The sequence below is a fragment of the Canis lupus genome, chromosome 12 (genome assembly GCF_003254725.2).
Source record: "Canis lupus dingo isolate Sandy chromosome 12, ASM325472v2, whole genome shotgun sequence".
NCBI classification, from domain to species: domain Eukaryota; kingdom Metazoa; phylum Chordata; class Mammalia; order Carnivora; family Canidae; genus Canis; species Canis lupus.
This window is the reverse complement of record NC_064254.1, coordinates 68,329,270-68,355,854: the sequence shown is the minus strand read 5'-3', so window position 1 is coordinate 68,355,854 and position 26,585 is coordinate 68,329,270. Positions and strand designations below refer to the sequence as shown.

Sequence of the window (26,585 nt, the reverse complement as noted above, 5' to 3'; positions counted from 1 at the left end):
CTATTCCAGGTCTCAGACGAGGCGCCATGTAGCGCACACGACCTCAGGCCATACAAGGGGCAGCAAACGCTGCACGTTGTCTGCTCTTTATTTTTCCTACCTCCACGGATAAATCCTGGAGATGCATCCACATTGGCTCACGCAGCATTCCCTCAGTCCTTTTTTTTTTTTTTAAGCTTTTATATATTTATTCATGAGATACACAAAGAGAGAGAGAGGCAGAGACAGACAGAGGAAGAAGCGGGCTCCATGCAGGGAGCCTGATGTGGGACTCGATCCAGGGACCCCAGGATCACACCCTGGGCCAAAGGCAGATGCTCAACCACTGAGCCACCCAGACGTCCCTTTTTTTTTTTTTTTTTTTTTTTTTTAAGACACAGAGAAGTCATCGTTTGGCTGGACCACCGTCTTACAAAAGCAGAACCTTTCTGGGCGGGTGGGTTGTTTCTGGCCTTTGCCATTGCACACGAGGCTGCATCGCCCCTCTTCTGAGCCTCTCCATCTTGCACAGAGTGAAGTAGCCCCTGGAGGAGATCCTTGGGCGTGAACGGAGCAGGTCAGAGGGCGTCAGCTTGAGCGAGCCTGACCGTTCCTGCCGCAGGGCACAGGCTACACTCCCCTTGGTAAGAGCTGACACCCTGTGCTCACCTGCAGGGTTAAGATCCACAGGAGCCCTGAGCTCACCTCAGAATCTCCGGGCGGGGGGCCTGAGCACCTGTCCTGTGAGCCCCAGAAGAGCTTCTGAGCCAGGACTCCCTTGAGCTGAGTCTCCTCGGCCTCCAGCCTCTGCCTTCCCCAGGCTTCCTGAGCCGGGCTGGACGCTGCTGAGCCCCCTGCAGCCCCCGGGCCCCCGTGGCACAGCCTTCTCCTCTCGGGCCCTGGGAGGAAACCGCGATTTCCGCTTCCTCCAAGTGTCGCCCCCCGTTAGGGGCCAGAGCGCAGCCCAGGCCAGCGCTGTAACGTGTGCTCACCATGTGGGAAAGCCCTGGGGTAAAACAGGGGGAGATGGAAACACCAGGAGTGATGAGATATGGAGTGATTTTCTTTTTTAATGTATTTCTCACAATATTGACATTAAAGACCAAAAACAAAGCTGCCGTTTCCAACACCACCCGTTAACCTGCCCCTGGCCCTCTGATGTGGCATCTGTGTGTAGTTGTCCTCTGTGACACCGTCGCGGCGGGGCAGGGAGGGGGGGGGGGCAGCGGGCTTTGTCGCGCCAGTTCTGGTAGGGCGGCTGGGGCCGGGAGGAGCCCATGGGGTGGCTCTAGGCCTGCCCACCCTCTGTTGTTGTGGGCGAAGCCCTCAGGATGCAGAACAGACCAGCTCCCCGTCTGGAACAAAATAGCAAATGTTCCTATTACACTGGGTGGTAGAATCAGCTTTATTCTGCAAAATGAGGGTCATGGTCAGCTCTGCCCGCGGGTGGGACCTTTTCAGCATGGCCCAGACTCACCTTGGAGCCTGACAAGTAGTGAACACAAGTGAAGCAAGGAAGGGGGAAGGGTTCCCATGTAGTATATACATATTTTTAAAGATTTTTTTAAGATTTATTTGAGAGAAAGAGAAAGAGCACAAGCAGGGGGAGGGGCAGAGGGAGAGGGAGAAGCAGGCTCCCCGCTGAGCAGGGAGCCCGACTCGGGGCTCGATCCTGGGGTCATGACCTGAGTGGAAGGCAGACACCAAACCAACTGAGCCAGCCAGGTACCCCTATTTTTTTTTGAGAGAGAGAAAGAGAAGTGGGTGAGGGAGGAGGAGCAGAAGGAAAGGGAGAGAGAGAGAGAGAGAATCCTAAGCATGGAGCTCGAGCTCATGACCTGAGCAGAAATCAAGAGCTGGACACTCAATGACTGAACCACCCAGGGCTCCTCCATGTGTTGCGACTTCAAGAACTCTGAGCACGTGGCCGACCAAATGTTCCTTGCTACCTGCCAAGGAATGTGTTAGATATCTGTATTTATGATGTGCATTTTGTAATATGTGGAATGGTGGTGATTGCTGGAGAGGATGGTGAAGCAGGGAGGACGGGGAGTGAGAAGGGCATGTAAACATTTTAGGGAGGGTGGCCAGGGCGACCTCAGTCAGAGAAGATCACAGCTGAGTAAAGAAAGGTCTGAAGGAGAAAGGCAGCAGGCCATGCAGATGTGTTGGGGGGAGGAGTGTTCAGGGAAGAAGGAACAGCAAGTGCAAAGGCCCTGAGGTAGGGTCTCTGATTTCCTGTATTAGTTTTTGCTCTTGATCTGGATCACAAGCAACATGGAGGTAGGAATAATGCTTTTTAAGTCTTTAGAAATACTTTGGATTACCATTCACCGTATACCCTTTTGTACTCTTGAATTTCACGTCACTTGTAGGTGTCACCTATTGTTTAAAAAAGGTTTCATTCGGCTCACGCCTCAGGAGGAGGATGCACAGGCCAGAGCTGGACAGACAGTAGGGTTCAGTAATCATGTGCCGTTTGAATATTTGATAGTGACACGTATGCACCACGAGGGTCAGATTTATCTTTATGGACTGCCAATCCCGGAGCTTTCCTGAGGGGCCGTTCATTGCCGCGTGGCCCTTCCCACCTTCGGAGGGGCCGTTTGTTCCCCCTCAGCCCGGTTTTAACTGTAGAATTCCCACCGTAAGGTAGACCTTAGCCGTTCAGCTCTGTGAGATGACCCCACCTGTCACCTTTTCCATTAGCTCCCTCTGAGCCCCTGCAGGCTCCCTGGCCAGAAGAGACTTTGCAACTTTTGCCACTTTTTAGGGAAATACTCGTAAGGCCTTTAAAAGCCCAGGGACAACGCAAACAGTGACACCCGAAGTGTGGGGCCGAGGGGAGTGGATCACAGGACAAGAGAGGGCGGACGCGCTGCAGCCGTTTTGCTGGCTGACTGGCGCCGTTCAGCCCCTGCCTCCCCCGCAGCGGGGCCGCCCGGGTGCTCGCAGGAGCTCACACCACCCCCGGCCAGGCCTTCAGCAAAGACTCGCCGTCCCTGGCCAGCTGAAGAGCGTGTTGGGTGGCGTACCCACTGCCATAGCTACAGAAGAGGAAAGAGAGGAAAACCAACAGTAAGCGTTCAAAAATATTCATGGATGGTTTCAACTATTTGCTGAAAACACTTGTGTTTGCGGTAGATTCCTGTTCAATTTTGCAAGGTCTAATCCACGGAGGTGATGAAATCTTTCCTCTCTCTCTCTCTCTTTTTTTTTTTTTGCAGAGGCCACGGGCTAACAGCTGCCTAGAAGGGAGGTTGGTGGCAGGGGGGAGGCAGGTAGCCTGAGGCAGGGAGGGAGGGCCAGCCAGGAATGAGAAGCTAAAGGGGTTTCCTCTTGTGCCAGAGTGCAGCACGAAGGTGGCTGGCAGCAGGTGGGTAGGTTTGGTGCCGGGCGAGGGTCAGAGAAGGGCTAGCGTTCGCTCCTGGGCCGGGAGCCGAGGGGCAGTGGGGGGTGCCGGTCTCTGGGCACTGAGGATGATTTGGCAGCGCGCTCGGGATGCCATGGGGTTGGGTGCGGGGCTCCAGGGAAGGGGAGTTCTTAGAGCCGTAAGGGCAGGATGAGAGGCCCAGCAGGCCCTCGGCGAGCGTGTGGTTGGAGCTCCACGTGCAGCGGTTGTGCATTTACACCCCTGCATGCAGCACCCCCCGTGTGTGCTCTGGGTTTCGAGGCAAACCCCCAGCAAGGCCCACGTGGAATGAGCCCATGTGTCCTGGGGCATCGTCCAGCCGATGGGGAGGCCAATGCTCTCTCTCGGTTTGTCGTGTTGATTAAAAGTTCTATTTTTATAGGTAAGATCAGTATCCCCGGCCTGCGGGCTAGGGGCTGGGCTGGAGCCCCGCAGACCAGCTGGTCCCGGCTACCCTGACTGCGGGCGCGGCGCCGCAGGGAACGACGTCGCGCAAACCATCTACAGTTGTTAAGTGGAAAATGTCACTATGACCTTTTCTCAATGCTTTTTAACTCACGCTTTCTTTTTTCTATTTTTTTTTAGATCGTGTGTGTGTGTGTGTGTGTGTGTGTGATGAGGCAATAGCCATACAGCAAAACTGTTGATGTTTAAAAGGTGAAAACTCTCTCCCTCCTTCACTCCATCCTCAAGGGCAACCCACATGCCGATGTCTTGTGTATCCTCCTCCACACGCGACTTCTCCATCTACACCCACCCACGAGGCAGCCCACGTGATAATGTCTCTTTCCTCCATACTTGGTTGTTTTTTAAAGATTTTATTTATTTATTCACAAGAGACACAGAGAGAGAGGCAGAGACCCAGGTAGAGGGAGAAGCAGGCTCCCTACGGGGAGCCTGATGGGGGACTCAATCCCAGGACCCTGGGGTCCCGCCCTGGGTGGAGGGCAGCCACTCAGCCGTGCGCCCCCAGATGCCCCCTGCATACTAACGGTTGATTCCGTCTGTCCTCCCGCCGTGCCGTCTACCACGTGACCGTCGCTCACATCCTTTGAGTCTCCTTCCGTAGAAAAATATCTTAATAAGCATTTGAGCCTTTGCCTGGAGAGTGAGTGAACAACCCTGTGTGACCTTGACCGGGGCTTTGAAGCACGTTGGTGTCACAGTGCCATTAAATTGAAACCACATCTTGAATGAGGTCCCTTAAGGTCATAAAGTAGAGACTCCAAGAAATGATCTGTCTTCTAAGGCTGTGGCATGTTTGCTCTTGTTCCAGAAACTAGAATGAACCGAAGCGTCCCCGTGGAGGTCGATGAATCCGAACCATACCCCAGCCAGTCACTGAAGCCGATCCCCGGCGATTCCCTGGAGGAGGAGTCGGAGCCACCTGCTCCAGACCGAGGGGACATGGCCCCCCACGGCTCGTCTGCGCCCCCGGCCCCTCACTGCTCTGCAGGAGACTTTTCTCAGGCCCACCCACCCCTGAAACTTTCGAAGCACCTCCGGCCTGTGTCCCAGCAGGTCACCTGCCTGCGCACTAAAATCCTGGAGGAGACGGAAGACAGCTTCTGGAGGAGACACCCGGCCCCGGGCAAAGACCAGCCCTTTGGGGTCGGAGCGTCCCCTCCCGGGCAGCAGTTTTCATTTATGGAAGAACGGAATCGATGGCCAGGATCTCAGCTTTCAGCGGCCTCCCCTGACACTGGCCATGACTCCGACCACTCAGACCACAGTTGCCCCAGCGCCTCGGCCGGCGCCTGGCCCAGCAGCCACGACACGGTGCAGCGGCCCCGGCCCCGCAGGAGCCCAGCGGCCCGGGACCCGCCCACGGTAGACACGGGCTACGACTCCCAGCCCCAGGACGTGCTGGGCATCCGGCAGCTGGAGAGGCCCCTGCCCCTCACCTCCGTGTGTTACCCCCAGGACCTCCCCGGGCCGCTCAGGTCCCGGGAGTTCCCTCAGTTCGAACCTCAGAGGTACCCGGCGTGTGCGCAGCTGCTGCCTCCCAACCCTCCCCCGCATGCTCCGTGGAACTGTCACCACCACTGTCCCGGAGGTCCCTATCACCAGGTGCCATGTAAGTGAACGCCACCCTTCTGGACATTCCGGGCTGGGTCACTAAGGAAACCGGGGCTTCGTGTCGGTGCCAGGGCCCCAGACGGCCCAGACCGGTCGGGGCAGCGAGGCCGGCTCTGCTTCCCGGGGGCGACTGTCCCCGAGCGCCTGGACCTGCCGGGAGCCTTAGGAGGATGCTTCATCCTAGCCCAGCGCCTGCCCCACTGGGAACCTACTCTCCATGAAACTTCCAGGGGAAACAGACCCCTCTGTCTCGGTTAGTTTAGCTGACACCTGCCTACAGGCGGGGAGACGGCCCAAGAGGCTTCTAGGGTATATTTTTGTCATCTTAATGCTTGGGCATCCGGGTTCTTCCTTCACTGCGTGCTTCTAACCTATCTGAGATTTGGCAAAGAGGCCTTCAGTCAAAATTCCCAGAATGTTCTTGATGCTCTGGATTCATGCCTTTACCTGGAGATTGAGTTGCTCCTGAGATGCTATTGCTTAAATACCTCTGGATGCTCCAGCCACCAGCCTTTACCTGACACCCTGGCCACCCCCACCCCCGAGGACCACAGTCCCCAGACCCCGGCTACCTGCTTCACACCTGCAAGTGCTCGCCCTTGCTCTTCCTTATCCAGGATGTTCTTCCCCTCCTTGCACATTTAACCCAGCTCTACGCCCCCCTTTTTTTAACAGCTTTATTGCGATCTAATTTACAAACTGTGAAGTTCGCCTTTGACCCAGTTAGGTGTACAATTCAGTGTATGCTTGCAGACCTAATCCAACCATCATCATATACACCTTGTAAGACTTCGTTCAAGGGTCCCTCTGGAAAGCTCCTCAGATCAATCCCTCCTTCAGGCTCTCAGTTTCCTGGCGCTCTACCTGCTTGGAACACCTAGTATCAGTATGGCATCTAGTCATGGACTTGTCCACCTCTCCATCCAGCACATCAAGCATATCAGCAAAGGTATATTATTATTATTATTATTATTATTATTATTATTATTATTATTTTAGAGAGAGAGAGTGAGCACACGTGCACACGAAGTGAGGAAGGGGAGGGTGCAGAAGCAGAGGCAGAGGGAGAGAGAATCCTAAGCCAGATCCACACCCAGTCTGGAACCCAGAGCAGGTCTCAGTCTCATGACCAAGAACCAGGAGCTTAACCATTGAGCCACCCAGGTGCCCCAGCAAAGGTATATTTTTAATCCATAATTCTCCAGCATTTAGCACAGTGACCAGCATATACTAGACTCTTAGTAAATTATTTCTGGGTAAATACATTGTGTCATTGCAGTAAGCATTTCTGAAAGTGATCAAGTCTCAGATTGAGACAAAAGGTCCATTACAATTCCTTTTTTTTTTTTTAAAGGTTTTATTTATTTGACAGAGAGTGAGAGAGAGAGCGAGCACAAGCAGGCGGAGCGGCAGGCAGAGGGAGAGAGAAGCAGGTGTCCCGCTGAGCAGGGGGCCCGATGCAGGGTTTGATCCCAGGACCCTGGGACCATGACCTGAGCTGATGGAGAACACTTACCGGACTGAGCCACCCAGGTGCTCTGGTCCGTTTTTGATTTTTTTTTTTTTTTTAATTTATGATAGACAGAGAGAGAGAGAGAGAGGCAGAGACACAGGCAGAGGGAGAAGCAGACCCCATGCAGGGAGCCCAACGTGGGACTCGATCCCGGGACTCTAGGATCGCGCCCTGGGCCAAAGGCAGGCACCAAACCGCTGAGCCACCCAGGGATCCCCATATTTTATGTTAAGTCTCCGCCGAGGCCACTGGGAAATAACAGGGCTATGAGATATGATAGTTTTCTTAACAAATAAATGTTGTACAAAAAGCAGTTCAAATGGTCAGACCAGAATCTGACCAAAGGCCTGATGCCTGGCTTTAAAATAAATTATAGAAATAACCCAAAATGCTGTAACCATCACAATTATTTACATATTGGTCCATGTACAATGCATATAGAGCTTCCTAAAGTGAATGGACCAGCAGCGTAATTCATAATTTTTTTTTAAAAAAGAGGGAGAGATTTTTGTCTTGATGTACGAAAGCTTCCGTTCTGGAGGGAGAGGTAGGCCTGGGCGGTCTGTGAGCAGATGCCATACTGACGTCAGGCGTTGTGACAGGCAGCGCACGAGGAAATGGAGCCTGAAGGAGGCATGGGTCTGGGAGCTTTCCAGAGGGACCCTGGAGCTGAGTCGTAAAGGAACTTAGAAGATAAGGTTGCAAGAAAAAAGGAGGAATGAATGTGAGGTTAAGGGTGAGGCCAGGAGCTGTGGAAGCAGCAGGGCTCAGGGAGAAGGAGCCTCTGAGGCCTAAAACCGGGACCCTGAGTCTTGGAGGTTGGGAAGTCACCAGTTGGGGGTTGTGGACACCACTGCTTGCTCTAAGTGCCCAGTAATAGGACGGGTGTGGTTGCAGAGTTCCTTAGGGATGAATCACTGAGGAGTGAACCTTGGTAGCGTCAGGGCGGATTTATTTCTCCATGATTTCCAGGTTCAAAGGGGATAATTCTGTGAGGATAATGCCATAAACTACTTTCTAACATTCTACAATCTGCATTTAAAGATCATTTTCCTGATCCGCAACAATATATGTTTGCTGGCAAAATTGAAATGTGCCTAAACGTCCCATCCCTATTTCCATCTCCTAACTATAATTCCTTATTGGGATTTGACTTAAAAAAAAAAATATATATATATATATATATATATATATAAATAGATTATATGTATTTGATGTAAAGTTAAAATAATTCCCAGTGACTTTCCGTCACTTCTTCCAGCATCATTTAAAAATTCTGCGCCGTATTTTATCGGATGGATTCCATCAACTTGTTTTTGAAGCTACTCTCTGTTACTGGACAATGTAAATAGTTTCCAGTTTCTGATCCAGTAAGCAAAGCTAGGACGAACATCAGGTACATACTTTTTTATCTGCATTTCCGATTAATTCCTTAGATTAACGTGTAGAAGTCTGAATACTTAGGGCTTTGTGCTATTAAGTCCCAGGCAGTTCCCTTTATCCGCTAACAGGAGAAAGCCTCATTGTGACAGACAAAGAAAGCATTAACTCAGTATGATTTGAGGATCCCAGATAGATCTTCCCACTTGCAAATATTTTGTGTGTGTGTTGATGCCTGAAATGACACCATGAGCAGTCCAGTCTTGGGAGGTGAGCACAAATTGCCCCCTCTGGGCAGACTCTTTGAAAATGCAAACATCCCTGACTGGAGACTCTTTCAGGCTCTAATATCTGCTATGAGATTTCTCTCTTGTCAGCTGTGTTGTCCTCCCCGGGTACCCTATTCCCTTCCACTGAAGTGGGGAGGAGAGGGCTGCTGGGGGCCCTGGGAGGGAGGAGAGTTGATGAAAGGCAGAGGAGAGAATTCGGGCAGGAGAAGGGAATAATGCACAGAAGACATACGAACATTAAGCATGTGAAACCAAGCTAAATTTAATTTAATTACTAAATTTAAGAAAAATGTACGGATGCAAAATTTTTTTAAGATATCCTTTTCCTAATGAGGTGTGCAAAACAGAGAGAAAAAAAAAAAAAAGAACCCTCGGATGACCTCCACAGTTACTGGGGTTATGGGGAAACGAACACCCCCACCTATTCTTCGTAGGAGGGTTGATTGGTACAATCTTCTGGAAGGCAGTCTCACTGTTTATCAGAATTCTAACTCTGCTTCCCTGGCCTAGCAGTCGCACTTCTGGGATCTCTCCCTCAGAAACCCTAAATGGGCCTATAAAAACCCATGGGCAGCCCCAGTGGCTCAGCGGTTTAGCGCCGCCTGCAGCCCAGGGCGTGATCCTGGAGACCCTGGATCGGGTCCCACGTCAGATTCTTTGTATGATGCCTGCTTCTCCCTCTGCCCGTGTCTCTGCTTCTCTCTCTCTGTGTCTATCATGAATAAATAAATAAAATCTTAAAAAAAAAAAAAAAAAACCATGAACAAGGAGGTTTGGTAAAGCATCGGTGTAGTAGAGTGAAAAGGGAAACAACTCAGATGCCACTCAGTCGGGGACAGACGAGTAGGTTGTGGTTTATTGATACAGCGGACTGCTAGGCCGGTGTTACTTAGAATAAAATACGTAATTCTGACATAAAAAAGATGAAGTGGGAAAGCAAGATGCAGTGCTGATTCCATATGTGTTATTTTTAAAAGCTATAGAGGCTTAAACACCGTGAAAAGTCTGGAAGGATGGCCTCAACTGCTGCCAGTGATCCTGGCGTGGGGTGAGGGGCAGGGGATTCAGGCTTTTCCTTCTAACTTTATATACTTTTCTTAAATTGGTTACAGCAAAAAGGTATTATTTTTTTATAATTAAAAATAAGTAGACGTTGAAGAAAGAAAAATATGGGGAAATGAGAGTGTGCAGCAGCCTCATTCCCCTGAGCCTGTCTTTGGCCTGGCCTGGCTGCCAGAAGCATCTAATCCCAGGGGAGGGGGGTCAGGGTTGGGCCAGCTTTGTCCGGGAAGCCCCGGGCTTCAGTTTTTCCTCAGGGCACTGCAAGCCAGGAAGCTTTATGAGGCCTCGGGCACCAATGGCCCCCGGGAAGGTCACTCTGAAGATTAAATGAGATAATATGCTGGCAGGCTCCGGATGGGAAGGGTCGGGTCATCGGTCCTCTTATTACTGTTATCACTTACGTGGATCCTGCAGCCCCCTCCCAGGTCCCTCCCGCCGACACAGATTTTAAGCATTCGAGGCAGGTGTACAAATGCTTAGTTTCCTGTCAGGACTATAACTGCACTTAATTGCCAACAAAACCACTTCAAAAGAGCTGTTCACCTAAGGGATGCTCGTGCCCTTGGAAACCATGGCTACGTGGTTCTACTTGGCTTTACAAGAGCATTACTTCCTCATCCGTTAATGAAAATATAAATAAATAATGATCGCCATGCAAATGGCATACTTTCGTCTTTGCAAGCTAAAGCAGAGATGGTTCCTGGTCACCCCTTTTATGTAAAAAAAAAAAAAAAAAAGTTCAAAGCCGGTGAAAATGAGCAGAGAATAAGCAGAAATAGAATGAGCTCGTGTTTTCCCTCCTGCCCCCCGACCGCCCCCCGAGAAGGGTCTCAGAATCCTGGGATTGTCTCGGAATCCTTCCACTGAAGGTCACCAGAATGGAGATCATGGCTCTGCAATCAAATGAAACCCATGATGCAAATAATTGGGGGCGGGGGGCGGGGGAGGATGTATTAAATCTAAAGAGCCCTTATTTTACTATAAAAATGTTTGCTTTCTCTACCAAGAAGACTGGATAAAATAAAACTGTGGGCATACGCCCACTATTGCTCATAGGAACCCGAAAAAGTGATTATTTGTCTGCCAGAGTGCATGTACAATTACAAGTAAGGGGAAAAAAATTTACCCAGATGGAAGAAATGATAAAGAAAGGAGCTGCCTTTCAGGAACCACAGCTGTAACCAGCTGTGGCTGTTCCGGTCACAGTGTGTGTTGGTCATTTTGTTTCCTGGCCAAACTGATTGCGTCCTATCATCGTGCTTTTTGACAACTTGAACATCGGCTTTTATTTCCCCTCTCGCACTCCCCTAATACCATTCTTAATAAGGAAGAAAAATGTGGGATGTTTTGACTGGTAAGTGGAAAACCTCGTTTGGGATTTGGTTTACAAATTCCAAGTGGTGAGGAGGCTAGTAGCGTGAGGACCGGGTGTGCCCAGGCCAGGAGGATCACGGGATTGGTGAACGACACACAGTTCTGGGCACCCATGTACGAGTGTGCAAGATTTGGGTTTTTGTCCTGTGATTAACCCTGCCCGGGTGGAGGAGCCCCCGCGCTCGCCAATCACTGTCCCACCGTCCGTCCCACCTTCTATCCTCCAGCTCCTGCAGGATAAAGTCTCTGGATGGGATCGTAGGGACCGAGGACAGAGTCAGTGGGGGAGATATTTCGGGGCCGTGTTTCTTCAGTCTACCAAGTAGGCGGCTGCCGACTTGCACGCCTCCCCTTCTCACATACTAACAAGTGTGGGTTTGTGTTTCAAAACAGACACCCACAGACACACAGATTTTCTCTTTCTCCCTATTTTAGCTACTCAGAGAAACTGTATCCTGTTTATCTATGTTCACTGCATGGCTAGCAAGAGAAGTTCAACAAATATTTGTTGAATGAACACAAAGAAGCCTGTCCCCTGCCTCCCGGGGAGAGGAGTCCTCCCTAATGGGGAGCACGGCCCTCGTGATGTCAAGGCCCGGAAAGGCCGTCTTTAATGATCTCAGGGAGGAGGAGAGAGGTGAATGGACTTGGCCACAGCACCCGTCCATTCATTTATCAATTTATTCAACAAATATTTATGTCCTCAGGCCGCCGCTAGGCCCCGGGGGTGCGGCAATTAAGGCACAGGTGGCCCTTCCCAGAGGCCGCAGTCGCCTGGGGAGCCAGGAAGCAGGGAGCAACGAAGAAAACCGGTTGGAAGCACTGGGAAGGAAAAAACCGGCTGTTGGGCACGAATAGGACAGTGAGAGGAGACCCCTTTGGGAGGACGCATGTGAGCTGAAATCGGAAGGGTAGGAAGGGGCGGGAAACCGGGAGGCTGGCCTGGTGCAGGCCCGAGGAGCAGGCCGCGGCCCGGAGCAAGGCGAGCTGCGCAGCGGTGAAGGACCGAGCAGCGCTCGGGCACGGGCTGGGGTCTAAGTCAGGCTTCCGGAAAACAGAAAAGTGAACTCCATCATCCCAAACGAGGAACTTAGCCCAGTACCCGGCATGTGGCGAGTGTTCAGGAAGTGCCAGCCACGATGGCCTATTGGCGGTTTTGACCAAACGGGCGAGGTTTGGTCAAAATCGTGGAACAGAATGACTAAAACACGAGCAACGAAAAGATACTCCTTCATCTGATAAACGTTTCCCTTGAGCCAATTCCCCACGCAACCAGATTTCACTTACAAAAGGGAAGGCTGGTTTTTGATGGACCCTCTGGGGTTCAATATTTCTTTGTTTTAAACAATCAAAGCCACGGCATCGGGGGCCCTACTGTCAATTTTTTTAAAGACTGGTAAGGTGCAGCATTTCATCTGCTCGCCTAAGTAAGCCGGTGCAGTCGCTACCGCAGGTGGCCATTTCAGAAATGAAAGTCACAGCTAATCAAACCTTAGCCCACATGCCTTAGTGATTTTAATGACACGATTTGTTGCTATGAGACAAAAACATGTTGTGCGGGAAATAATCTGTTAGAAATCATATGACCTTGATTCAAAGGCTTTTGATTAAGAGCATGAACATCCGCTCTCTAGAAAAGAAACAAACCCTATGATTAGAGCCTGGTAGTCCTTTTTAAAGCAAATAAAACATTATTAGCCACTTATTAATGGATACGGGGATTTTAAAAAATGGCTGCAAACATTAAAAACTTCCAAGGCCACTGGCAGAGTTTCTCCTCTTTTACCTTGTCTTTCTCCTTCCTACATCGGAGGGAGAAAAATACCAAAAAAAACCAAAAAAAAAAAAAAAAGTGGGGACTGCAGATAAGTAGCCAATCTCGTGTCTTCTCTGTGTGTGGGGAGTTGGCTTTGAAACCATTCAGTGTCCGTTGGTTTGTTGGTGGAGCATCCCTGTGGGCCAGCGCGGTGCTCGGAGACGTGCAGCCAGCGGACACAGCCTGTGCTTCCACGGAGCTTACAGGCTAGTAGGGAAGGCGGACAAAAAGGTGACAAGAGTCCTGCTTATTCAAACATATGAGAAATGCTATAAAGGAAATAAAGTGGGGATGGTGGGGTGGGTAGGATAAGGCAACTGGGTGAGGGGGTGAGCCTCTCTGCACAGGTGGTATCTGAGCTGAGCCCAGAACCACAAGAAGCTGGTCTGTAAAGATAGAGTGCAAACTCATTCCAGGCGGAGAGGATGGCCATCTCCTGGTGCCAGAGGTAGGGACAGGCTTGGGGTGCTCAAGAAGAAGGATGACCAGGGAGGATAGCTGGGGCTTGGTAAGCATATGAGGGGCTAAGGGCAAGGGCAGGGGCAGGGATCCAATCGTGCAGGGAGGATTTTAAATGCACGAGGAGATCTCCTTGTAGCTGCAGCTGGTTTTGTAAGTGGTCCACTCGTCCAAGATTCATCTAAAAGCAGGGCTGGGCCTCCACCAGGTGACCTGATGGCAGGGGCACTCTTCCCCTTTTCTAGCAACCTGTCCTGCTGCCCTGAAATCCCACCTGACCATCCGGACCTCTTGGAATGTATGTGACCTGCCCCCCCCCACTCCCCCACCCCCCGGGAAGGCCAGGAAACAAATTCTTGTGGGCTATCTCATCTTGTGGTCCTGTGTTCCCCACTCTTGGAGGTGCTCTCCACGTCCTCTATAAGCCAGGGAGCTGGCACGGATCCCAGAGCATCCCTTCATCCTCCTGCCCTTCCTTCAGCCCCTACCATTGAGGCCAGGCCTAAGCAATTGCAGGGCAGGCATCGGGGGCAGCACCAGGACACAGCCCAGGTTGGAGAGACGGACAGGAAGGACCTGGCTGGTGTCCCGTGTCAAAGCAGACAATAGATTGAACCCAGGGAACGTGACCACGTTTGGGAGACTGGCTTGGACACATTTCCAGGCCCACCCAGCCCAGTTCCCTGAGTCAGATGGTGGAGACCCGGAGGCAGTGACTTGAGGTTATGTCCCCAGGCACGTCAATGGCTGCTGGCTGCCACTCGAAGAATAGAATCCTCAGCCACATTCCCACCCCCACTACCTTCTGGTTCCCACCTACCTTGTCTGTGATTTGCTTGGTTGCTAGTTTTATTTCGATTTACCTTCCTGCATGTGTCCTACCCTCACAGCAAGAAAACTATATTATCATCATCATCATCATCATCATCATTATCAGAAAAAGGATACAGGCCAGTAAATGTTGTCTTGAAATGCAAGGTTCCTTCTTGTTGTAACTTGCTAAGCCTCCTGGGTCATCCAACTTCTTGGGCAAAGGTGGCAGTGCTTGGATCACTAGGAGGTACTCAGGGTTTACACTGCAGGACTATCCATTCACTTGCTTCTCTCCAACCCTTGTGTAGGCTAGACCCACCCCTAAGGCGCATCTCCATGCGTAGCCTTCCCACTCCTGAGCCCCTGGGGACCTGGGCAGTTCCCTCAAGGGAAGCCCTCTCACCCTTCCTGGTTGTCTTGCATTCCTCCTCTGGCCTTCGGTTCTCTTCTTTCATGAGCTCAGGCAGGCGCCCTTCTTCCCTTGGGACCCTGCTGCTCCAGGGCCTGGCCGGGACCCATTTTCTCTTAGGTTACATGTTCCCGTAAGTCCCCACCAGCCCTGGCTGTGCCCCAAGGCCTGCCCTGTTCCCTCTGCTATGGCCTGGAGTGCGTGTCAATTTTAACAAGAGAAGACCAAGTAAGTTGGGAGGTGTTGCCAACTGGTTAGTGACTTCCCAGAGGTACGAGCCAAGTTTTCATCACTCATTTACTTTTTCCTAAGGCAATGGTTTACGTGTGTGTGTGAGATGTCCCGTTGGGGGGAAGGAAAGAAGAAGAGTAGCTGAAGCATCTACTCTGGAGATAATTTCTCCTAGTCTCAGATTCCAGAAACTTGGAAAATTATGGTAGGGATGGTGGTGTGAGAGAGGATTTCCATGGTTGGATTATCTTAAGTATCTTATTAAAATAGAGGCCTGCGTGGAGCTCTGTGCTTTCCAATTAGAACAGCAAACTCGTGATTTCGCAGATGTTTTTATTTAGGGAAAAAATGACTCAACTTAACAAAAACTATCAAGTAAATAATAGTACAGAAATATGGCAAACATTACAGAGGTGGTAAGTGATATCTGGAACCCGCCGTACGGAGACAAACACTGGCAGTGAGCTTAGTCCTTCCCACGAAGGAGCTGGAGTTATTCCGCCCTGATCACTTTGCTGTCTTCGCCTACAGGTGGCCCCGACCACCCTCGAGCGGCCTACCAGCAAGTGGTCCAGCCGGCTGTGCGTGGGCAGCCCCTCCCCGGAGCCAGCGTCAGGGGCCCGCACCCCGTGCAGAAGGTCCTCCTCAACTACCCCAGCCCCTGGGACCAGGACCAGAGGCCCACGCAGAGAGACCACTCCTCCCCGGGGCTCCCGAGGTACTGCTATGACAGGGCCAACGTTCAGAACTTTTTTCCTTTTTTTAAAAGATTTTATTTATTTATCCATGAGAAACACAGAGAAGCAGAGACACAGGCAGAGAGAGAAGCAGGCTCCCTGCAGGGAGCCTAACGTGGGACTCGATCCCAAGACCCCGGGGTCACGCCCTGAGCCAAAGGCAGACGCTCAACCACTGAGCCACCCAGGGGCCCCTCAGACTTTTTTTAATGGGAAAAAGAATGACGCCAATGGGATCAAGATGTGTCAAAACTCTCCGTTGGTTTGCCACCCAGGGTAGAGATCAAGCCCCACAGGGGCATAGACTCTTTGAGTCAGGTCGAAATGGAAGCTGATGGATGAGAATCTGTTCACCAGACACACAAAACCACTGGTTACTTGGCAAAATTCTCTCCAAGAAAAGGCCCCTAAGATGCCACGTGACACCCCCTCCTTTTGCTGCCAGGTCACCTGGCCTCTGAGCCCAGAAAGAGATTTTTATTTTTACTGTGATTAACTTCCACCAGTAGGAAATTCTTGCTTCTATCCCTCGTTGCTACACTCATTTAAACCCAGGTTTTACTTTGGAATTGTACCCTCTGTTAGCTCTCAGTAGCATTTTTTAAAAGCCCATTGTTATCTCTTATAATCTAAGCATCCACTTGCATGGGATGCCATTGTCAGGTCTTCCCTATACCTTCTTCCAGAAAACCATTTCTGGTTTTGCTTGACCAGACCAGTTGTCTAATCTGACCTTCAGGCATCTCTCCCCTCCTTGTTCTCCTTTGATCCCTTCTTCACATTTTCCCTTTCTCTTGATTTACAGATCTAAAATACAGAGGAGGGACTCCTAGAAATGGAACTTCTTAATTTAAGACAAAATCGAAGAGTAGATGAAATGTTTGCTCTTGCTGAAGCACAATTTTTATATACGCTCAGTGCAAAATTATATTCTGTTTTAAGAACAGAATGAGATACAAAGGTCCTATTTAAGCAGATTTTTCAGAAATGCAAAAGTTGGTAATTAGCTCAGACAGTCCATTAAAAGAAAAAAGCTCATTCTATTTACAATGGCTGATAAGGCACACGCCCTCTTCCCCTGTTCCTCAAAAGCCCACACATTCCAGATTTTCTTTCCAGAAAGGTCCTTTATTTTTTGAGAACAGAATCGCATGGAATTGGGGAGCCTGGCTGGCTCAAGCACAGAATCATGTAACTGTTGATCTCAGGGTTGTGAATTCAAGCCCTACATTGGGTGTAGAGATTTAAATAAACTTCGAAAAAATCACATGGAGTTTAAATAATGAAATTAAGAAAATGTGATTTTTACGACCAGGTAAGGCAAGAACTCTTGCATAAGAAATATCTAAATGTCCAAGAAAACAAAATTTAAGCATCTTTATGAAACACGCCCACTGGCACTGAACAGGGGAAGCAATAGTAATTTCTTTTAGGACATTTATTTTGAAATATTTTTAGGTTTACAGAAGAATTGCAAAGTTAGTACAGAGTAATTGTTCTTGTAAGATCAATTTAAGCCTGCTATGGTCTCCTTGGGTTTATTTTATCATTTTAGGAATAATGAAAAATAAGTTCAGGTAATGAAGCCAATCCTCCTCTTACTGATAAATTTGAAAGGGAACCTGGACACGGAAACTTTACTGTCATTAACATCCATGATATTGTTTTTACACAGAAGATTTTTAAATTAATGAAGCTTTAACATTTTTTTATCAAATGAGTAATTGTCCTTTATAACAACCAAGCAACTCTCAGTACAATGGAATTTAATGCAAAAAGGATATGGAACTGGATCCCCATTAGATGAAGGCATATTTTATAGGGCTTTTTTCCCCTATATATTAATAAAAATCTAAAATAAAAATAATGTCCTCAAACAGTCACACTTTCGAAATATAGCACACTTGGGATTATGTGCAATTTTATTTTAAGTCCTGTTGCATAAGACTTTCAAAAATTGTATTTATTGCTCTTTTGGGTAAAAATATAAGCATATGCAACAATCTATAAAAACTGGGTCATATGCACATCGATTTTGTAATCAAAACAGTTTTTAAAATTTAGAACATAAAACAACCTTGGGGCACCTGGGTGGCTCAGTCGGTTAGGCGTCCACCTTCATCGGCTCAGGTCATGATCCTGGGGTCCTGGGATCGAGCCCCATGTCAGGCTCCCGGCTAAGTGGGGAGCCTGCTTCTCCCTCTGCCCCTCACCCCACTTGCTCATGCTCTCTTGCTCTCTCTGAAATAAATAAATAAAGTCTTTTTTAAAAATTATAAAATAGGGACACCTGGGTGGCTCAGTGGTTGAGCGTCTGCCTTCTGCTCAGGGTGTGACCCCGGGGTCCTGGGATCAAGTCCCACATCGGGCTCCCCACAGGGAGCCTGCTTCTCCCTCTATCTCTGCCTCTCTCTATCTGTGTCTCTCATGAATAAATAAATAATATCTTAAAAAAAAACATTATAACACAATCTCAAACATACAACAAATAACAAACATCCATGTTCCTGCTCCCTGGAGTTTTAAACGTTAACATTTTGCCACATGTCCTTCAGAGTTTTTTTTTTAAGGAAATAAAACATTATAAATTGAGTGGTGGTCCCCCTATCAGTCAGGGTTCAGTTACAGAAAACAACCAACTCGAGTTATTTTCAGCAGAAGGGATTTCACACAGGGAAGAGGGCACTTACAGGATTGCTGGAGGTCGGAGGAGCAAGCTTTAGGCCAGGCTTCCAGGAATGACCCCAGAGCAGCACCACACGACAGGACACCCAAGAAGCTGCTTCCTCCGTCACCGTGAGAGACGCACAAGATCAGAAGGCCCCTAGAGAGCTCTTCATGTGAGGCCATGCTGCCAGGGAACAGTCTAGAATCAGGAAGCCACCGCCGCTGGAGGTGTTGGATCCATCCTATGCCTGCTAGCTCTGCACTGGCCAAGGATGGATGCCTGTGTCCTCCCCTTGACATGGGAAGCTGGTTAATAGGACACTGGGATGCTTCCTGAGGAGCTCAGCACCTTACGGCAGCACTTACCAACAGAAGCCCCGGAGGTGGCAGGAGCGAGGCTTCCACTTCTCCTGGTTTTCCAAATCTCACACGAGGGCTTCTGGTCATTCTCAGCACAGTGTTCATGGGAACACTGGCAACCAAAAAAATAATAAAGATGCCACTTAACAAGTTGGTAGAAACTTCTCTAAAGGGTCTTCCAAATCAGATTTTGATCCATATATTAGCAACAACATAAAGACCTGAAACCCGCAAGTCCTTTTCTACCTTTTGATACATAATTAAATGTTATCTATCATGAGCTAAAAGTCCTGTCTTTCCATCTGAATGCCTAGAACATCAACCTGTATGTCACCCATTATACTACTTGGTTTTATTGGTGACCATGTCTGCCTTTGTACACACCACTTATCTTCCCAATTAGACAGTCCTTGAATGGAGAAATCGAATCCCGCTCCCTCTTTCGACCCCTAGCACGGGTCCTTACATATGGCAGCCAGCCCGGATTACTTATTGACTAAAATTCAATGAAGCAACACTCATCCCTCTGGCTCAGAAAAGAAGCGGAGGCAGAGGAGAGATAGCTGGCTCACCGGTATCTTAAAGGCTTTCTTTCCCTCTGGGTCTGCCTTTGTAAAACAAAAAATAATTAATTCAGTAATTAATTAATTTTTTAAAAACCCTACGAAAATTCTACTATAAGTGTATTCTTTTCCAGGGACCAACTGTATAACCAGCCACCAAATCGAGCCGGAGTTCCTGAGGAGTCCTTGGAGTGTCCTGCCGAGTTGAGACCACAAGGTCCCCAGGCTCCACCCCCAGCTGCTGTCCCTAGACCCCCTAGTAACCTTCCAGCCAGAGGAACTCTGAAAACCAGCAACTTGCCAGAAGAATTACGTAAGTTGTTTGCAATGTTGTTTTTCCTTCTTTTTGTCAGGTCTTATACTTTGAGAGTACTTGATGTTTATTCATCTATGATCTCGGGGATTTCTCATACACACAGTGGAATAAACTTTACTTTTTTACTTTTTGCTAAAAAAAAAAACAAAGTAATTGGCATTTTGTGTGGATGTTTTTAGGATCCTGACAGTACCAGCCATACTCACAAAATGCTTACCACGAGATTTTCTTAAACATAAACTCCAACGACAAGTAACCCCAGTGCTTCTCTCTTCTAAATGATGCTCTTGAGTGGACCTGTCCCTGGGTAAATTGATTGGATGTCCATGTGGTATTGGCCAGGGACCTAGCGTTTCGCCATAAATTAGCAGCAGCCATCAAGAACGAGGTCATTTCCTGTAGGAATGAGCAATCTTGTTTGGAAAAAGTGGTCTCACATTCTCCATACTGCTTTACAACCAAATGCAAAGTAAGGCTTTTATTTAAAGAAACATTCGACTAAGTGTCAGGTGATGATTCTTTTTCCATATTTTGCAGCCAGAACCAGAAATGTTGAAATATCACCAAGATGTTCTCATATTAAGGTCAGGCAGGACAGTAAGTTCCAGAAATCTTATGAAAAGAGCCACTGCTTGTGAAATTGTAATATTCTGTTGTGCTTGCTAGAGAAGTTCAGGTGATTCCAAGAAGCCCTTTGCACACCCGGGTGCCTCTTTGAACTAGACGTGAAAATTAAGCCTTTTGCATTTGCTGACGCCTATCCAGGGAGTCTGTGCTCGCTAGTCATTTAGGATTCTGGAAGATTTGTATGGCAAGGATCATTCAAAATATATATATATTTTTTAATCTTCTTGAAATCTTACACATTTTAATCTTGAGCATTTCTGGAGAATGGATGTTGCCTGGCATGGACTCTAAGCCGGATGTCCGTCTGTAGATCATATTGATCTTACTATAATCTGTAAAGGAGTCCCCAAATTCTTACATGGGGACTGGATGAGTGTTAGGTGTTAAGAATACAGTGAGTGCTGTCAGTGTGCCTGGCTGCTTTAATGAGTCAATGTGACCGGGTGCTCACGGCTATTTGAGATATTTGCTTCAAAAAAAACCCAGAGCCCAAGCATAGATGAATGCATACGCACTTGTATTTTCTCTCTAGCCTTCCTTTCTCCCCCAGCCTCTGCCCCAGGGACTTCCTGAGGTTGAGCCTGTCCAAACCGACAAAAAGCCAACAACACCGAGATTACCCATCTATCACATTAACACGCTAGCCAGATAACGTCCCAGAAGATTTCAGCCCGAGAAAACACGGGTTTGCATCCTGCCCGGGTCACACTGTGGGCACCACGCCATCTGTTTGCTCCAGGCTGACCCAGGGAGGAGGCAGGGAGCCGGTGCCGCTGGGTGCCCAGAGGTGGCATCTGTTTTTCAAGCCCCCGGGGTTCTGGGCTGTGCTTTAGTGCGCCCCAGCTTCCTGGCCTCTCTCCCACCAGCAAGTGGATAAGGGGAGGGAGGGGGCAAGGAGCCACTTTCTCCCTCTCCCCTAATTGGCCTTGTCGAGCAAGGGTTCGGGGCAGCAGAGAGCATCGAGCAGAAGAGGACACTGCTGGGTGGCCCCTTAGCAAGGTTCAGCTTCTTGGCCCGCTGTGAGTCCTCCTTAGGCCCTGTGCCAAGTGTGTCTAAGCCATCAGGAGGTGGCCTGATCCTAAGGACCGGTGGGTTCTGGGTGACGGATTTTGTTCACGCATCATGTGGTTTCTCAGCAGACCTCCTTGGCTTGTCTCGGGCTGCCAGCATTCTTCTTTCCCTGCGTTCCCTTCCAGGGACCCCGGCCCGCCGGGACCTGAACATCTCTGTCCTGAGAACAGCAATTCCCACAGCTGCAGGCATAAGCCCTGGGACCACCCCCATCCCAGAGTTTCACTCTATTATTCTAGAGAGACAAAAGCCACTGCATGTGATTTACAAGTGTTTGGAATAGAATCATTTGACGAGTCTCTATTAAATGTGAAAAATCTCTCTTAGGGAAAGTCTTTATCACTTATTCTATGGACACAGCCATGGAGGTGGTGAAGTTTGTGAACTTTTTGCTGGTCAATGGCTTCCAAACTGCAGTAAGTATCTTACCCAGGGAGAAGACGGAACAATGAAAGTGAGTATAGTGAGAAGAAAAACAGAGGGAGGGGAAAAAAAAAAATATATATATATATATATATGTATGTAACTGTTGAGGTTTTAAACGGTATTGCCCGAATTCTGTGATGATGGACTAAAAGCCTAAGGATGTGGGTAACTGCGTCTAGACCTCTAACCCTCCGGAGTCTCCGGCGCTCCTTCTTGCACACTTCTTGGGCTGCCCACCCGGGTACCCGCGAACAGGCCAGCACGGGGTTACTCCCTGCTGACCAGCAGCGCAGCTCGGCCCCCGCCGGAGGAGGACGCCGGGCTCTCCTTCGCCCTTTCCCGCCGAGCCGACAGTGCTCTGGCCCGGACTCCTGTGACACGGAGGCCGCAGGCTCCTCGGCCACCTGCTGCTGCACCAGGCCCGTCTGTGGGGCGGTGGCCTGGGAGGCCTGGGGTTCGAGGCCCCGGGCCTGGCCTCCTTCCAGGCCTTGGGGTGGCTGCGGCGCTTCGGGGCCAGGAACACAGGGGCCAGGTTCTCAGCTGGTGGCGTCCAGCCCCGGGGAGTTGGGCGACCCCGCCCTGCATCCACCGTGACCCCGGCCCCAGAGATCTCAGCCAGCACGCGCCCAAGTCGCCTGCAGCGCCTTCCAGCAGCACAGCTTAGTCATGTGCGTTCTTCTGTAGGATAAATAAAATACCTTGGGAGGCCGCTCAGGGGGCTGGCTTTCCTAAAACACTGAGATCACTTCTTTCCCTTCCCAGAGACCCGCTCTGGGTATTCGGTGACAGTGAATTCTAGAAGGTGATGAAAAACTAAGGAAAATATCCAGGAATCGGAATGTTGAAGGATTAAAAAAAAAAAAAAAAAAAAAAAGGAATACTTAGTAGCTACGTGTCCATTTTAATGATTGCGTAGCATCATTTAACAGTTTTCATTGAATTCTTTTCTTTATTCTGTGATTTTTTTTTTAAACAGGAGTGTCTGCGAGTTTAAAATGCTTACGCTGTATACATTCCAACTTATATGACTGTGTAGAAACCAACATTTCAGTTTCTCATTTCTAGATTAAGAAAGCACCGTGGCAACCATGACATAAAATCAAATTACAGGTTATAAGACCCACATTTCAGAAATATCTTACTTATTGGTCATTTCCAAATAAGCATACTGATTGGAGGAGAGGACAGGTTTTTATGACCTTAACAATCAGGTGGCTACTTAGAATTTAAATCTGTCCCTGATCCTGATGACTGTGAAGCCTTGGAGTAGAATCGCAGAGCCCGCCCTGGACAGCTACATTACTATGTTGATACATTGAGAGCCCCTTAGTTGGGGGAGGTGTGGGGAAGATAGAAAGCACTTAATGGATAATTTAAGGAAAGTTCAATGAAAGGACTATTTTTCAAAGCTCTGGGTAAATTTCAAGAAATCCACAGGGAACAGAGCAATATCCTGGGACCGGCAACCGCAGGGATCGCTACCACCCCAGGTCTAAAGAGGCAAGAAGAGTGGTTACGGTGACAATAGAAATTTATTTCCTCATAGTTCTGGAGGCTGGACATCTAAGACTGAGGTGTCGGCAACACTGGTTTCTTTCTGGGCCTCCTCTTTGGCTTGTGTATGTGAGCACAGCTTCCTCGGCTCGGAGACGGCCGTCTTCTTCCCGTGTCTTCACCTGGTCTTTGCTCTGTGTGTGTCCTAATCTCCTCTTCTAAGGACACCAAGTCGTATCAGATCAGGGCCCACCCAGATGACCCCATTTTATCTCACCTCTTTAAAGTCTCTGTCTCCAAATACAGTCACGCTGAGGCACTGGGGGTTAAGACTTCAAGTAACGAGTTTGGGGTTGGGGGTGGGGGTGGGGGGGACACAGCTTGGCCTGTAACAGTCGCTGTGTGGAGAAGTTGGCCTTATAGAAGCTGTAGACTTTGGCGGAGATCTGGAGAGACCAATGAGAGATGTCCAGCACATGTGCCTCCCAGGAAGTCCATCCACCTCAGTAACGAGGAATGGTTTAGGTGCTAGGGTAACAATAAATATAACCATGTATTGAGTACTTTCTTCAAACGTGGCTTTATGGTACACCTTTTCCATGTCCAATTGTTTTAATCCTCACAACCATCCTGGGAAGTAGGTTTAGTAACCACATATTACAAATAAGGGTAATAAGACTTAGAGAGTTTCGGTGATGTTTTTAAAGTTATGCAAGTGGCAAGTGCAGAAGCCAACAGTAGAACCAAGGGTAGAGCCAAGCTGTCTGTGTCTTCTCAACCCTGACCCCGTACTGCTTCTGTCTCATGTAATAGAAGTGGATTACGGACCCAGTCGCAGAAATCCGCACGAGCTTTCGCAAGATTACCTCATGTGGTCTTTGGCCATAGATGTTTTATTTTTTGTTTTTTTAACATTTTCTTTATTTATTCATGAGAGACACAGAGAGATAGAGAGAGAGGCAGAGACACAGGCAGAGGGAGAAGCAGGCTCCATGCAGGGGGAGCCCGATGTGGGGCTTAATCCTGGGTCTCCAGGATCACGACCTGAGCCAAAGGCAGAAGCTCAACAACTGAGCCACCCAGGCACCCGCCATAGATGTTTTAAAGCAGGGATCCTCCAAACCAAAAGGATCATCCAGGAATCCCTGGGTGGCGCAGCGGTTTAGCGCCTGCCTTTGGCCCAGGGTGTGATCCTGGAGACCCGGGATCGAATCCCAAGTAGGGCTCCCAGTGCATGGAGCCTGCTTCTCCCTCTCCCTGTGTCTCTGCCTCTCTCTCTCTCTCTCTCTCTCTCTCTCTCTCTCTGTGTGACTATCACAAATAAATAAAAATTAAAAAAAAAAAGATCATCCAAACCAAAAGGAGAGCCATTTGTTTCATTTGCGATGTGCCATCAGTAAAGAGACATCTTCTGACCTAGCGATGTGTTGCGTACCGTAGGTACTGGACAGTTTGGTGCACTCGAGGCACTTTCTCCTTCTGCAGGAAGAGTGGAGCCAGGCTGAAGAGTTAAGGCAGACATAAATGAGATATCCAGCAAATGAAAGGATGTTGTAATAATGTGTGGACTGTCCAGTACCACTGGCCACAATGGGGCGGAGGCGGGTGAGGTGAGGACGAGGGGGTCAGCGTGTGAGGAGGATTCACAGGGGGCAGGGAGGCGCGTGCTGTGCTTTCAGGGTGCCAGGGAGTCAAGTAGACAGGGCACGTGAGGGAAAGGGGGAAGGAAGCCTGGGCCATGGACGGCGTGCCGAGCTTGCCCAATGGCTAGGACTCGATCCGTCTCAAATGGTGGAGTGACGTTTAGGACAATTGATCTCAGAGCAGTGTGGCTGCGTCAAATAAGCCGTCCTCAAGGTCGCTCTCCCCGAGTTACCCATTCTAGTATATGGTCCACCTTGTAAACCAGAACACCTCGTACGCAGGTACATTCCCCTCTGGCTGCAGGACAGGCCTGAGCCCCAGCAAGGCCTTCCGATTTGGCCTTCTGAAAAATAGGAAAGAGCTGGTTTTTCTCCCCTTCGGATATTCCTCCGAAGACTTGACATTTAATATGTCTTCTCGAGGCCTGAGAGTTCTGCTTCTTGACTTTCATCATAAACCCGTTCCCACCAACTCCGTAGTTGTTTCCATGACAGTTTCCTTGGATTTGCCCCAAGTTTCATACAATGCTTTTTAAACGTATAGACCGAAACGGGACATGATACCATAATAATGACCTGGCTAAGGCAAGGAAAGCACCAGAATTGTATCTCAGTACTTGCACACCACACACTCATTAAAATGTTCCAGCATCATATCGTGTTTGCCTTTCAAATTACAGATACATGTATATTTCCGGCTTCTATCCAACGCGGTTCACTATGTGTCTCAGATTTTTTTTTTAGACGTAATTATTGCGTAAGCATAGGTACATTTTGGTGGGTACCACTGTATCCTAATTATGGATATGAAATGTTTAAATGCCTACTAATGTTGAAACAGGGAACACTTTAAGAAAAATTGCATTTTTGTTTTTCAGACTTGTATGTTCCTCCCTGCAGAAAGAATTCGTGATTTCTCCAATCTTAAATACATAGAGTCTCTTGTGTTTTCTCTTGCTCTGCAACTAGAGAAAGCTTCTCGTTAAGAGCCACCTCCCACCTCTTTTTTCTCGTAGATTGACATATTTGAGGATAGAATCCGAGGCATTGATATCATTAAGTGGATGGAACGCTACCTTAGAGATGTAAGTACATTCCCAAATTCTGAGCTTGTTTTCTGGTGAAAAAGACCATCAGCTTGCAGAGTTATTTTATGAGAGAAGCACTGGCAGGCGCACCAAGTCCAAAGCTGAGAAAGTCCCAACAAAGCCTCCCTTGTTGGCAGCCGTGCAAAGACCTGGAAAGGAAGGATGGGGTCACCCTCGTGGACATGCACCGGCAGGAAATAACGGTCAAACCAGACACAGGTGGTTGATAACAATCAGAGCAAACAATTTTTTTGAGCAGAAAAGGAAAAGAGGAAATGAAGGCAGGGAGTAGGGAGGCAGAGACAGAATTCAATTTAATCTGAAGCCACCCCAAGCGTTTTGCGGGATTGGGCTCAAGAGCTGTCCCGGGAGGCTGCCCGGGTAGTGCACCCCCCACCCCGGCCGCCACCCCGGCCCCCGCCCGGGCGCCCTCTCGCAGCCCTGTGATTTGTTTTCCACTGACAGAATCTATACTGACCACTGGGACACTTTGTGCTTTAACAAGATAGAAATTGATTGCTGCCAGTGTGTCCGTGTCGGCAGCTTCAGCCGCTTCTTTTGGAGGGAGAGGTGGGGGACAGTCTCGGCAGCCTGGGGGTTTGTGGCTTTTCCTTGTGTCTGCAGCCTGGTGTTTGCTTTGTGCTAAAGAGGCTGCCGCTCCTGGCTGTGCAGACACGTCCACACGTCCACGGCCAGGGGGGCGGCCGGGAGCACAGTCACTGAGGTCTCCCGCAGCCGCCCCAGGGAGGGGGCTTGCAGACCAGCAGGGCAGTGGG

General features: G+C 49.1%; 2 protein-coding genes across 13 annotated transcripts in view; one reads left to right on the top strand and one right to left on the bottom strand.

The window, feature by feature from the left end:
• Nucleotides 1-26,585, bottom strand: part of LOC112658473 (uncharacterized) — a 444,780-nt gene that overhangs the window by 335,451 nt on the left and 82,744 nt on the right. For 2 of the 5 annotated variants that reach the window (XR_007401384.1, XR_007401392.1), the window contains one exon: nucleotides 22,436-25,958. The exons of 1 other annotated variant lie outside the window; for it this stretch is intronic. Coding sequence is in view for 1 of the 4 variants with exons in the window: in XM_025444700.3 (XP_025300485.1) it covers nucleotides 18,391-18,405; nucleotides 18,588-18,693; nucleotides 19,678-19,856 (300 nt within the window). In the remaining 3 variants the exon portion in view is untranslated. Of the gene's footprint in view, nucleotides 1-16,974; nucleotides 18,694-19,677; nucleotides 19,857-22,435; nucleotides 25,959-26,585 lie in introns of those variants that run through there. 2 more of the 5 variants (XM_025444700.3, XR_003135727.3) reach the window with 2 other exon arrangements.
• Nucleotides 1-26,585, top strand: part of TRAF3IP2 (TRAF3 interacting protein 2) — a 41,214-nt gene that overhangs the window by 7,910 nt on the left and 6,719 nt on the right. For 3 of the 8 annotated variants that reach the window (XM_025444693.3, XM_025444691.3, XM_049092469.1), the window contains exons 2-6: nucleotides 4,668-5,468; nucleotides 15,349-15,535; nucleotides 19,279-19,457; nucleotides 21,486-21,574; nucleotides 25,738-25,806. In XM_025444693.3, the coding sequence (XP_025300478.3) occupies nucleotides 4,676-5,468; nucleotides 15,349-15,535; nucleotides 19,279-19,457; nucleotides 21,486-21,574; nucleotides 25,738-25,806 (1,317 nt within the window). In that variant the 5' untranslated portion in view covers nucleotides 4,668-4,675. Of the gene's footprint in view, nucleotides 1-2,906; nucleotides 3,058-4,667; nucleotides 5,469-5,536; nucleotides 6,420-15,348; nucleotides 15,536-19,034; nucleotides 19,156-19,278; nucleotides 19,458-21,485; nucleotides 21,575-25,737; nucleotides 25,807-26,585 lie in introns of those variants that run through there. The other 5 variants (XM_025444692.3, XM_025444695.3, XM_025444696.3 and 2 more) reach the window with 5 other exon arrangements.